Source organism: Tachypleus tridentatus, chromosome 6 (assembly GCF_004210375.1).
Source record: "Tachypleus tridentatus isolate NWPU-2018 chromosome 6, ASM421037v1, whole genome shotgun sequence".
NCBI classification, from domain to species: domain Eukaryota; kingdom Metazoa; phylum Arthropoda; class Merostomata; order Xiphosura; family Limulidae; genus Tachypleus; species Tachypleus tridentatus.
The window spans coordinates 41,921,752-41,934,540 of NC_134830.1; the positions used below are offsets into that span (position 1 = coordinate 41,921,752).

The following is a 12,789-nucleotide window of genomic DNA, read 5'->3' on the forward strand; positions in this document are numbered from 1 at the left end:
TTGAGGCCATTATCTTCTTGGTGGTAGAATTCTTCACCAAAAATACACAAACCACTGGATGTACCACGATGAATTAATATATGATGATACTTGCATTGGTCCATTACTCCATCTGTTTTCCAAATATCTCCTGTTGCCTAAGCAGAAAAACACTCCAAAACATTACACTGCCTACCCAATGTTTCATGGTAGGTTCTATGCATTGATGTAAATCTCTAACCTTTATCCATTGAATGTACAACTTACGCTTTGAACCAAATATTGATGGATGAGTCCAAGTTTGAAATAACACCCTTTTCCAATTATCAACAGTCAAGTTTTTATACTTTTTAGCATATTTCAGTCTCTTGACAATATTTAGAGATCAAAGTAAAGGTTTTTCAACTACTACACAACCAAATATTCCATTCTCATTGTGTTTTCTTGATACTGTAGATCTGGACACTATTCTGTCATTTTGTACATGGTTGTTTATCTCATGCTTGAGATCAGTAGCAGTCTTCCTTCTGTCCCGAAGGCTGTATAAACAAAGATATTTAACATCAGTATCACTGAGTGTAGATGTTCTGCCTCTTCCTTTCCTATGTTCAAATTTACCTGTTTTGGTCTCACCATCTAGAGTGTACTTTAGTTTGTAGAGCAATTCATGTGTGCAGCAATTTGTAAGAGAGCCAACCCAGCATCACATGAAGCTTTTGTGTGAAGTCTTTGTTCTACTGACAGTTCTCTATGATTTTTAATTGTAGAATGACAACAAAACTTGATATATAGTGTTAAACACTGTTTTTATAAAGGTTTATTTATGGAGTGCTATTAAATTGATTTCTTACAGCATACACAAGGTACCATCTGCTGGCTCCATCCTAGCTTCTTTCTACATAATTAAGACACCATGAATAATAAGTATTCTCATCCTGGCTCATTCACTTGTCAAAAGGGATCAGTGAAATATTACCACTGTGTTTAAATTTACACTTTTTAATGACATGAAAGAATTAGCCCCATAAAACGGAGAGAATGACAAAATATTCTTTTGTCCTAACATTTGCACAATACACCTGTTAACTATACTACAATTTATAAATCATTTTGAAGTAAGCAACACAAGTTATAAAATGAGGTTAAAAATACATCATCATCTTGAGATTAGCAAATTAATGCAATACTGAATAAACATGGTGTTTATAACCAGGGGTGAAATTCTTAAAAAAATAAATAAATAAAGGTTCTCAGTTGGGTGAAGTGGACCTCTTTTTGAAAAAAAGAAAATTTACAAGTAAATACAGAAAATAACAAAGCAGTCAAAATTAGTGCTGGTATTATTACTGCCTTAAAAAATAAGTTCCAGTAGCAGTGAATACCTGCAGAATTTCAGCCCTGTCTATAACAATCTCTCTTAATAGACATTTTCAGTTAAATGTTCAATAAAATAAACTTCCACCACTTCACCACAAATTACTTTGCCATTTACATTATGAAAGATATGTTTCTAATTCTTTTCTACAAGGTTCAAAAAATATTGTACAGTTCTAAAGAATGGAAATGTACACAATCTGCTTTTTCTATTAATCAGATGCTAATGCCTAAAAGTCAGACATTTTACCTGCTGTTGTTCATTAAAAATGTTCTGGCTGACATTACTTTTAGTACTTATATCTTATTTGTCTATCATTCAATATAAACACATTATTATACTTCATTCTGTAAACTCATTACCAAGAAAGCTTCATCAATGAAATATTGTTATTACTGTAATGTTTTAATATTTTAAGTGTAAGATATGTGGAGCTGAAGGTTCAGTTCACTCTCATATGTTTCAAGCAAAAAACTGAATAGGTATTCATACTACTATTGTTTTTTAAAAGTTTTATTTCATTTCTTAAGCAACAGACATCATTAGGTTTCAGCTTTACAACTAGGTATTTGAAATATGTACAAATTATGTGCAATTCATACTAAGAAATCTAAAAAACATTTAATTGTTTCAGAAAAACATGAACTCTAAATAATAAACTTGTATTCAATTATGTTTTTATCAGATCACAATATAAAGTTAAATCAGATAGCATAGCATAAACAGTAAAACCTGTCTAAACCAGAAACTGCATGAGGCAGAAACCTGTACAAGCTGGAAATATCAAAATTTTGCAGTATTATCTTGAGATTTCTCTTATAAAAGCCCCTCTACATGGCAGAACCTGCATAACATGGATAAAAAACTATCCTTCACTTACCTCATCTATCAACAAGTAGGAATAGAATGTGAGTAAGGTGGAAAAAATGTTTTTGATTAAATATTAATTTCTTATTAATTAATAATTTGTTTAAATATTAATAAATTCTCAGACATTTTGTTACAGTAAGTATTGGTTAAATATATTCTATTCTTTTTTCTGATGTTATTATTCCAGAGGTCACTACACAAAAGAACAATTGACTGTACTTTTGGTCGCATTTGTTGATGGAAAACTAGAGAAACCATGGGTAACAGGAAAAAAAAGAGAAATTTGTGCTGTTTCAAAAATTTAAGGAAGAATCAACTTCCTGTGAAATGGAAAGCAAATAATAAAGCGTGAATGACAAGTGCTGTACTCGAGGAGTTTTTGAACAAATTAAACAAAAGAACGGAACAAGAAAATAGGAATATTCTACTTTTCCTAGATAATGCAACTTGTCAACCAAAAGTTCAACTTTCAAATGTTCATTTAGTCTTTCTACCTCCACGTACAACATCAGTTCTACAGCCACTAGATAATGAAATTATGCAGTTACAGTATATAATTTGAAACACAGGATATTGATGCCTCAGCATATTATTGTAGACATGGATGACTGTAAGAGAGCATCTGAAATGACCATCAAAATTGACATCTTAGATGCAATTGCATTTTTAAGTCATTTAATCAAATACATAAAAGATGAATGCATAATAAAGTGCTTTTGAAACTGGATTTATTCTTGATAATGGCAGAGATTGTGGAGAAGTTGTTTGGTATGACAATTCTAGTGAAATCCATACTCTGATTGAGAAGACTGATGCAGATGATTCTTTGAACACTGAAAGTTTTGTGAACATTAACAAAAATTTTTTAACAGAAACTGATGAAATTGATTTAAAATCTATAATAGAATCACAAGATGGTAACAGTGTGCGAGATTCAGAAGATGAACAAAATGGAGAAGATAGTGAGAAAATAGAAATCCCTACTTCATCACAAGTGTTAAGTTGTATTAACGCTATCAACTTGAATGCAAATATGAAGGGGTAAAATTAATTTCATGAAAAGGCCATAGAATTGACATTCTCTTTCAACTGCATGAGAAAGCCATTAAAAAACGAAATAGTTGAAATTGGACACTTTCTTCAAATAAATTTGATTAAGATTTTGGGTGCTTATGTATATTTTGGAATCTGTTTTTGTTCTTATTCTAATAAATATAGCATAAACAGTATAATAACTTTATTCACAAACGTCTTACTTCCCTTGAGTCAAGCAAGTATAACATTCTGCTCAAAAATTATATATAATTAAGGAAATGCATGTTCACTGTCTAAGCTGGAAAGCCTGCTTAAGCAAGAAATTGTACTCAGTCCCATGCAATTTCACCTTAGACATGTTTTTACTCTATTATAATTTAAAGTTCCATACCAGGAGATTTCACAGTTTCCTCAAGTCAGATTACTTGAAAATGCTGTTATTAACAAAGTAATTCTTAGTTACATTTTAGAAATGCTCAGATAAAAATGAGAAACTCTATAATGTGAACACTTTGGATACGTAGAACTTTCTTCAATAGAGGCAAAATGGGAATGTTCGAATATTTAACATGATGCAATTCTATCAGTTCTAGAGAACATAACAATAATAAGTAATTGAAACAAGTGTATGTTGCCAAATATTTTATTCCAGAAAAAACAGAGGCCATGTAACAAAATATTAAATAAATTACATGAAACAACTGATTTCAAAGTGACATATGCTTGATACTCAAACATATGTATATTAAACATTTTATTTTTTGCAGTTTTCAGTACATCTCTTCAGACATAAAATACCACAATCAGTAATTGAGAGCACTTCTGTAATTGTAAATAAACTCTGTACAAACAGAATGTAACACTAATATAAAATTTTAGCAGAACTATTCGTAAACTATGACTCAAAGTCTGTTAAGAATTCATCAAAGCCATACCTGAACAAACAGGATTCATTCTTTTCCTTGTATAAATGAACGTGATGAAACGTAACAAAATTATACTGAAATAAAGCTTATATATGGATTTTTTTAAGAAAACCTTTTAAGAATGCTGTAAAGCTAAACAGTTTGGAAAAGTGCTTCACAAGTAATATAATAAGTGAAAACGTGTACCAAATTCAAAACTGACAATGTGTCATAACAAGAGGCTACAAAATATTTCATTGTAGTCAAAAAAAGAGATAAAAAACAAAATAAAAGATCTTCTCTTGAAGATAGACAAAGAAGAACAGATAAAAATAATAAGTTTTAAAGTATCAGAAAAAAACTTAAAAAATAAACGAACACTTGAAGTATAATTCTAAACTATAAAAATAGGATAAATTGGGTAAAAAAAAAAAAACAGAAATAAATTCCGTGAATCTGTAAGTGGTGTGGCATGACAACGTCTGTTTGGGTTAGTACAAGAGAAGCCCGATCACTAATAAAGAAACGTGAAGTGGACAACATCATTTGAAGCACGAGATAATGGTTAAAGATTAATACCTCATATGTTTATAGAAACAATGATTGGGCAAATGGAAACATTTATTAAGATAACAATGTACAATTTATTGTTTAAGGATGGTTTTATAAATGAATACGTTTGGTACTATTCTTCACATTTATACAGAAAAGATACTGACATCTATGAAGTAGTTAAAATGTTGGTTCAGTATAAATTACTTTTAAAAGTCAGTTTCAACAAGCTAAACTTTAACCCTGAATGTATAACACTAGTTTAAGAAACAACTGTTTTTTTATTGTTATTAAAGTTATATTTTTTATATCTTGTTCATAAACATTTCTCTTTACAATAGTAGAATATAAAAAATATCTGGCAAAAATACAAATCTTACATTTCCCACTGATAAATTATATCAGCCAGGTATTCATAGCCTTTTACAACCCTCTCACCTTCAGGAGTCACCTAGCAGAAAATAACAATTATATATCAACAACATAAGCCACAATACATTAGAAAAGATTATACTCATTAGATTTTTAATTTCTTACACCAGTAATAATTAATAAACAAATAAAAAAGTTCAAAACAATAATATTTCCTGAACAAAATTATTAAACTGTTTAATATTTGGACTTACAATTGAAACAAGTTGTTTTCTAAAACATAAAAGTTTTTTTTTTTACATCCAACAGAATTAAAACTCAAAATTGATCATACATGATTATTATTGATTTCAGGCAAATATATATAGAATATGTAATATATTTTTTAAAGATATCATTTACCTAGACCTATAATTGTTTTAAAAAATCAATCAATAAAATCATTCAAAGGACTTTCTGCACTGAAACAGGAGTAAATAACATACTCCCTCATAAAACCTGATTAATATGAGTCTTTTGAATTATTTTATTGTTTAATTAAATATTATTGTATAATCTATATATTTATAGATTTTGTAGGCTTAAAATGCTAAAAACGTATCTCATTTACAAATATTATAGCTTACTTCATATAAAGCCCATCCATCTAACGACCTTAGACCAATTTTAAAAGCTAATCTTTGCATAGCATCAGTAGCAGTATCTGAAGGATGTAGGTCTATAGCTTTTGTTCTCCCATCCATAAAGTAAAACCTGCACACTAGGTGATCCATGTTTCTTACAGCCTATAAAAACAATTAATAAAAAAATTGTAAAAATTGCAGGCATCTTTGAATCAGTATAATCAATATATTTCTGTTTTCTCAGTTTTCATTCATGTACTAGCAAAAGGCCCAGTTACTGAAATATTTCATTAATGTTTAAAGTTTTATAAATTAAACCTTTTAAAACAAAAATATAGGACTGAAGATGACTATATAGTCCAATGCTTACATGGAACTTTCTTCCACACTCTGGGCACTATAAATGAGCATGAAGTTGAGACTTGGTTTGCTTTTTTTTTTGTTTTTTTTTAGTTTCTTGAATCTGGCTTGATTAAAAGGCAGCAGTAGATATACAGGTTAATGACCACTAAGATATATTATACTGTGTCTTTTGCTCCCACCTTGCAGCAGGTAAGTCACGTTTCTTACAATGAGTTTTAGGTAATTTTGACAATGCAATGGTACCTGCATGTGATTTTTCAATATAGTGAGGAAGATTCGTGCAGAGTTTGGCCTCTTTCACCTGTTTTTCAGTGGCTACACAGTCAAAACAACTGAAAGTGAGTAATTATAAAATAATAAAGGTTTAAAATCCTGAAGATGAAATAGAAGATACTATTACACTACACCTGTCCTTTAATAACTTCTGCATAACCAAAAGTAAGAAAAACTAATAATGGAGCTGCACACTCAATTGAAAAACTAACAATTATTTTTAAACAAGCTCCAATGAAAATAGTTCTGAACAAAGAAATATTTTCTATGAGAATGAAGTTGATAAGCCATCACTCCCATTTATTCTCAACAGATTTACACCAAGCTCAAAAGTACTTCTAATCATGTTCAAATTTCCACCTTAAGTCAGAAAAGTTTTACTCATGTAGCTGAAGCAGAAGTATGTCTGATGGTATTGGTTGAAATGACTATGATATTGTGATAGACTGAGTTAAAAAAAGTTGAATTTAAAGATAAAGATAACTCAACAATCACCAAAACTAATGAATAAAATGTTAAAATATGACTGACTTTGAACACTGAATCTTAACTCCTTTAGGATAAACATGAATGTGCTCTTTCTGAAGAAATAAATAAGTCTACATGAAAATTACCAAGACTATATTCACAAACTCTATAGCCAACTAACCAGAAAACTGAATAACATGAATGAGAAGTGTCATTGACCTAAGTGACTGTCATAAAGCAGTCCTCAATACACAAGATCAAACAGAATAAAACTTTTTTCCTTGAAACAGTAGATAAGTTCCTTATCCACTCATGGTTCAGAGAGTAACACTGGATTTAGCATGTATGAAATATATAGACAAGAGGTTACTTAAATATATAGTATTTACATATTACAATGTCTAAAAATAAAAACTGCTAAATTTTTATAGAGTTTTTTACTTTCATAAAAAAAATCTATGATACACAAACAGACTGTATAACTAAGACTAAGCTTCTAGCATATGCTTGTAAGCTATACTCACACAAATCTCTAAAGATGATGGTGGCATCTTTCGTACTGTAACCTTTGTACTACGCAGGTTATCAATACACCACTGAGCATATCTCGCAATACTAGGGTCACCTGGTAGATTTTTTCTTAAAAAGCAGTAGAAGTACTAGGAAAGAATCAACAAATAATTTTGATATTAAAAGAAATATAACCAAATAAAATACAATTTAATTTTAATACCAAAAACAAATATTTCCTGGAAAACAAAAATATTACTCATATTTACAAACAGCTATACAAGAAAAAAAAATGTTATTCATATTTACAAACAGCTATACGAGTAAGTAAAATTCAGATTATTTTCAAATGTGTATAAAAAATGTCAACCATATGTACTCACCTAACCAAAAATGGCATAAATATTTCTTAGTTTGCTAACTATAGATACAACCCCAGATTAAGGCATAGGCTTACCAGGTGAAAGCCCAAAGCCTCAAGCTATGGCGATAAATGTATTGCACACAAGGAGGCCTCTATAAGTTGAAAAGCATAGGGCCACTAAAACCCTTAATTCAGCCTTGTATAGATAGGTTAAGCTCATAAACTTTTATCTTTATAACAAGATGAACTTCCTTAATTCAGTTTAGTAAATATTGAGAGATTTACAGCAAACCACTATAAATAAATTTTGGTGTGTCTGAAACTGCAGAGAGAAAATATGTTTTTATACATATACTTAAATTATGCTGCAGGGTGATACAAACATCAGAAACATCCAAATTAATTTTGAGTTCTGTCTTTAATGTGATTTTTTCAAGTTCTATTTCTGTGATCACTACCTATCTGTCTTGTTACAATAACTGGTTACAGTGTTGTTAACCTTGCAAGATTGTAAATTATCCTCTCACAGCATTCTATTATGATATCAACAGTGCACATTTCAAATAGCTACAAAAGCTGAGCTTGGAAAAATCAAATCATGCACAAATCTTACACCAGCTTACATTAACACCAAAAATTCATTGATATGCAAATTTTGGTTTGAAAATTATTATTAATTATTGAAGTATTCTTCCAGACAAAATGAAGCATAATTACTTACATGTATGTAATTATATATATCATTATACAACTATCTTAAAACTACGTCCAAGTACAGGGCAGGAAAAAAAATACTACATATTTTGTACTTTATGGGTGGTACGGTTTGTATATTGGGCATTATACAGTTGATACTAAAGAAAATACTATGGCAACAACTGAGCCAATTTAATTATTGTTTTGTCAAACTAAAATGTTAGAAATTCAACTATGTTGTAGTTGAACATGTATTATTACTTTTTCCTCATCCTGTACATTAGCCACAACAATTCTGTTGAATACCAAAGGTCTTATTAGAGAAAAAAACTACAGACTATCAGCTTAGAAATATTACTTTAGCAAATGTCTTGCTAGGGTAGAAGGCAACAACACAGAGACACATGAGGATCCAAGCTCGAAGGGTGGCTTCTCTACAAGGATTATTAGTTGACTGACGGACTAATTGGACAAGAATTTCATCCCTTAGTTCTTCACGGTCAATTCCATAACCGATAATGCTCTGTATAACCTGCACTTCTCCTTCTGGTTTCATATCTCCTCGCAAATATTTACAAAGATCCTAGGAACAAACCACAATGATTAAAATTTTCAAAATCTTAGGTTTGTATTTGTCTTCATTATTTTGTTACAAAATAGATAATGAAACTAGGTTAAAATAACTAAAAAGAACTAAATTTTACTTATTCACAAATAAAAAATGATGCATTGCACTTTCATTAATTTGAGCACTATGAAGGGCCTTGCTTTTCTGTAAATGTTAGAAATTATGTTAGGAAATGACAAACAATCGTGAATTAGACAACCTGTATATAACTTATCATTCCTTAACCATTTTTTTCACTATTAATTAACTTAGCCTAACATTTAGTACGTGGGAAACAATCTTATTTCTTATTAGTTACAAAATCATTAAGTCAGAGCCACATGTTCTGATGTTCTTTTAAATATTAATCATAGTGCTTCAATTTTTATATTTCAAGAATAATATCTAGGAAGTGTTATTCAAATATGTCTAACTACAATAAAGTAATTATGGTAACTGAAATAAACAGGTCTCTTTAGGCTTGGCAGGGCAGAATTTATTGTGCATGATGAACATGAAGCCCAGAAGTGTCAAACCTAATAACTGTGCATCTCATTAATGAGATAATTATATTCAAATTTTCACAATTTCTACAATAAGAATTAAAATAACAGAATTTATTACTTTTTATCCATAAAATCTCTCACCTTGAATATTGAACAAGCAATGGCAATGTTTTCTGGGTCATGTATTTGAACATGTGAGGTAGGGATAGTACTATTGCGAGTATAGGTCACCATTTCATACTTTGGCATTAAGTCTCCAGAAGACTTACGTCGCCAATTCAGAGTTCGCATCACAGTACCACCAACACCACGCTCGTGAAAATTAAAGTATTTTTCAGCAAATTCAATCATATCAAAATGGTACTGGTCAATTTCATCATCCCATCTTCCCTGTTCTTCTGCTTCTATTTCATTTAATCTTTTCTCAACACGTTGTTTTCTCCTGAGAGTGATATTATAAAGTTAATAATACTTTTACAACCTGCTCCCCAAAGGACAAAAAAATAAAAATAAAAATAAAAGGTACTTTCATTAATATATCCTTATTTCAATTTTATAACTAGACAAAAGCATTACCAACATGTACCATTAACTTAATCTTATGGGTTCATAAAAATAAATTCATCATGTTGTTTAGTTGTTTCTTCTTAAAACATAATTTTTAACAAAATATGAATAACAATAATTTAAACACTCCCATCTGACAATAAAGATTACTGCCAGTCGTACCTGATTTCTCTCTCCTGATCTTCAAGATCTATGTCATTTAAAGAACGTTTGATACCACTAGTTTTTTGCTGGCCCCTCATGTCACACACTTGTAGCTCCTATAATGGTGAAAATTGATGCAAATCATCATTCATGCTTACTTAATGTTACTGAGAAAGCATTACATAAAAAATATATCACTTTGGGGAATTACATGAAATAGGAGAATTCAAGTTCCTGTTTTAAAGTTCCTAACATTTGATTTTGACTTACAATTTATAATAAAAGAAGATTTTTCAACAAGTGTTTTCTAATTCTCCAAGTGAAAAAATATGACATAAAATCATGTACACAATGAGAAAGCACATGCATATACAATACAAACTTTCACGTGCAACTGATATATTGAAGAATTATAATAAGGTATTATATACACTTGGCAATAGAATTCTAGCTTAAAAGACTAAATGAACTTATACTAAATTCATATTCTACTGTTTTAGATACAAGTTTTATGACCCAATTAGCATCATTACTCATTTATAGAACTTCTATACATGAGTACTCTGTACTCTGCCCACCTTGGGTATCAGAACCTGGTTTCAAGAGTTGTAAGTCTGTAGATATACTGCTGTGCCACTGATGGGTGTTTGCTTCAGAAGAGCATTTTGTTGAAAAAGAAATTCCAACACCGACTCAAGGCAGAAATACTTTTCAAAAGAACTACATATACCTCTAAAAATGCATGTAGCCAGAATTCAAGATGAACTGTTTCTTATTTTTTTAAATAATCTACAAAGGTGAATTTTAAAAGGCTTTCATTTAGTTTACAGGTTGATATCTGTAAAAAAATTAATATATAATATTTTAAAAACGTTCCTGTTGACAATAACAATCAAATATCTTGAATAATATTAAACAAAACTGCAGCTGCTTACTGTAACTGGCCTTGCTAAGTGCCAGTCATCCTGACTCCCTGTAGATAATGTTGGTGATGCAGGAGCAGACAACCCTGAACTCTTGCCATTAACCAGATCAGGTGAAAGAAGTTGCTGAGGGACTTCCCCATTCACTATACTTTCCTCAGTAGTGGGTGCTGGTGGAGGTAGTGGGGAAGGCGAAAGTTGTTCTCTGCTAGTAGATATATCAACAGGCAAAGACTGTTCTGGGGACTGACTAGTAGATACATCTGGACTTGGAGGTGGAAGAGGACTAGGACTAGGAGATGTTCTACAAGAAGGAGCATTTTCCTGTTGCACTTTAGTTGAATGCTGGAAAATACAAAATCATATAAAATTAGAACAATGTAAAAAGGTTTTTTCTTTAGTTAATATCTCAACTTTGGACAAACAAACAAAAGAACATATGGAAAAGTAAATGGCATATAATGTTGACTTTCTTTTCCTTTTGTCAAGCACTGCCTTTATTAACAAATATGTTAAGATTCTGCAAAAATGTATGTAAAACACATAAAGACTACATGTATATTATTCTAAAAGATGCAAAATAATGTACAATGCTAAGTTCTCAAAACAAAGTTTTGAATTTTAAATAATAATATAATGTGGTTTCATGTTTAAGTGAAATATCCATTCTGTTTGTTTAAAGTTTTTTCATTAGGCATACTTTCTTCTCTAAAGAAAATCCCAAGAGAGAGAGGGTAGTTAGTCAAATTTTATTTTCTTATTTTCTGTTTTTAAAACTGAAACTCATTTCCTATACAACATTAATTATATTTGAAAGTGCTAAAAAGTAATTAATTACAGGGCCTGACAGAGGGTTTAGGCCTAAAATGTTTTATTTGCATCATATCATTTTTTTTTCCTTCTTAAATTTAGTCTCTCATCTTCTGTGCAGTTTCTTTATATTTAATGTTTTGTTAATTTTTGTGTCTGTGTTTTAATCTACAAGTTTTCTCAAATGAACTCAAAAAGTCTAAATCTCAATAACCGATACTTTAAAAACACAATTTTTGTTGATTAAATCTGCACCTGAAAATACTAGTAATCAAGTTCAATGTATTATATTTATTATACGATAAAGTCTGAGGACCAAGTACATTTACTTAAATACTAATTTAATAACAAAAATATGGCCTGCATCCATTCTGTGCATAAGTAATTCTTACTAACACAGCAAACACTAACTATATGGTAAAGCATTTAAAATGAAATGCATATTTTAATACAGTTTTAAAACATATCTAACATTTATGCTCATAATATAATTTGGCAGATTTTCCAACACAAATAAATAAGATAACATTCATCTTTTGTGCATGTGTGTTCATGATCATTGATCTTGGTCACTTTGGTGTTTATGAACATCATGGGCTTGGGATTTGCTGCTTCAGTTTTTAACAATGTTTCATTAAAACCCTGTTGTAAAGATGAGATATATGTCTACTGTTCACTGTTATGAGTCAAATTCATAAGCTGACTATGTTTGTCAACCCAAATGTAATATACTGATTCTGGTATTTTAGCCAATTTTCATTTATCTTGGAGGTAAGCGTAGCTAATGAACTGGAGCCTATGATTTATAATTTGATTATCTTTACAAAAATACATATAACTAAATTTG

At 30.1% G+C, this 12,789-nt stretch overlaps 1 protein-coding gene across 1 annotated transcript in view; it reads right to left on the reverse strand.

The window, feature by feature from the left end:
* Positions 1 to 12,789, reverse strand: part of LOC143252327 (unconventional myosin heavy chain 6-like) — a 150,685-nt gene that overhangs the window by 35,886 nt on the left and 102,010 nt on the right. Inside the window, exons 20-26 of the mRNA XM_076504294.1 lie at positions 11,145 to 11,477; positions 10,228 to 10,325; positions 9,640 to 9,940; positions 8,744 to 8,968; positions 7,340 to 7,474; positions 5,715 to 5,873; positions 5,097 to 5,167 (exon numbers count right to left, since the gene is read on the reverse strand). Of these exons, the coding sequence (XP_076360409.1) occupies positions 5,097 to 5,167; positions 5,715 to 5,873; positions 7,340 to 7,474; positions 8,744 to 8,968; positions 9,640 to 9,940; positions 10,228 to 10,325; positions 11,145 to 11,477 (1,322 nt within the window). The remainder of the gene's footprint in view (positions 1 to 5,096; positions 5,168 to 5,714; positions 5,874 to 7,339; positions 7,475 to 8,743; positions 8,969 to 9,639; positions 9,941 to 10,227; positions 10,326 to 11,144; positions 11,478 to 12,789) is intronic.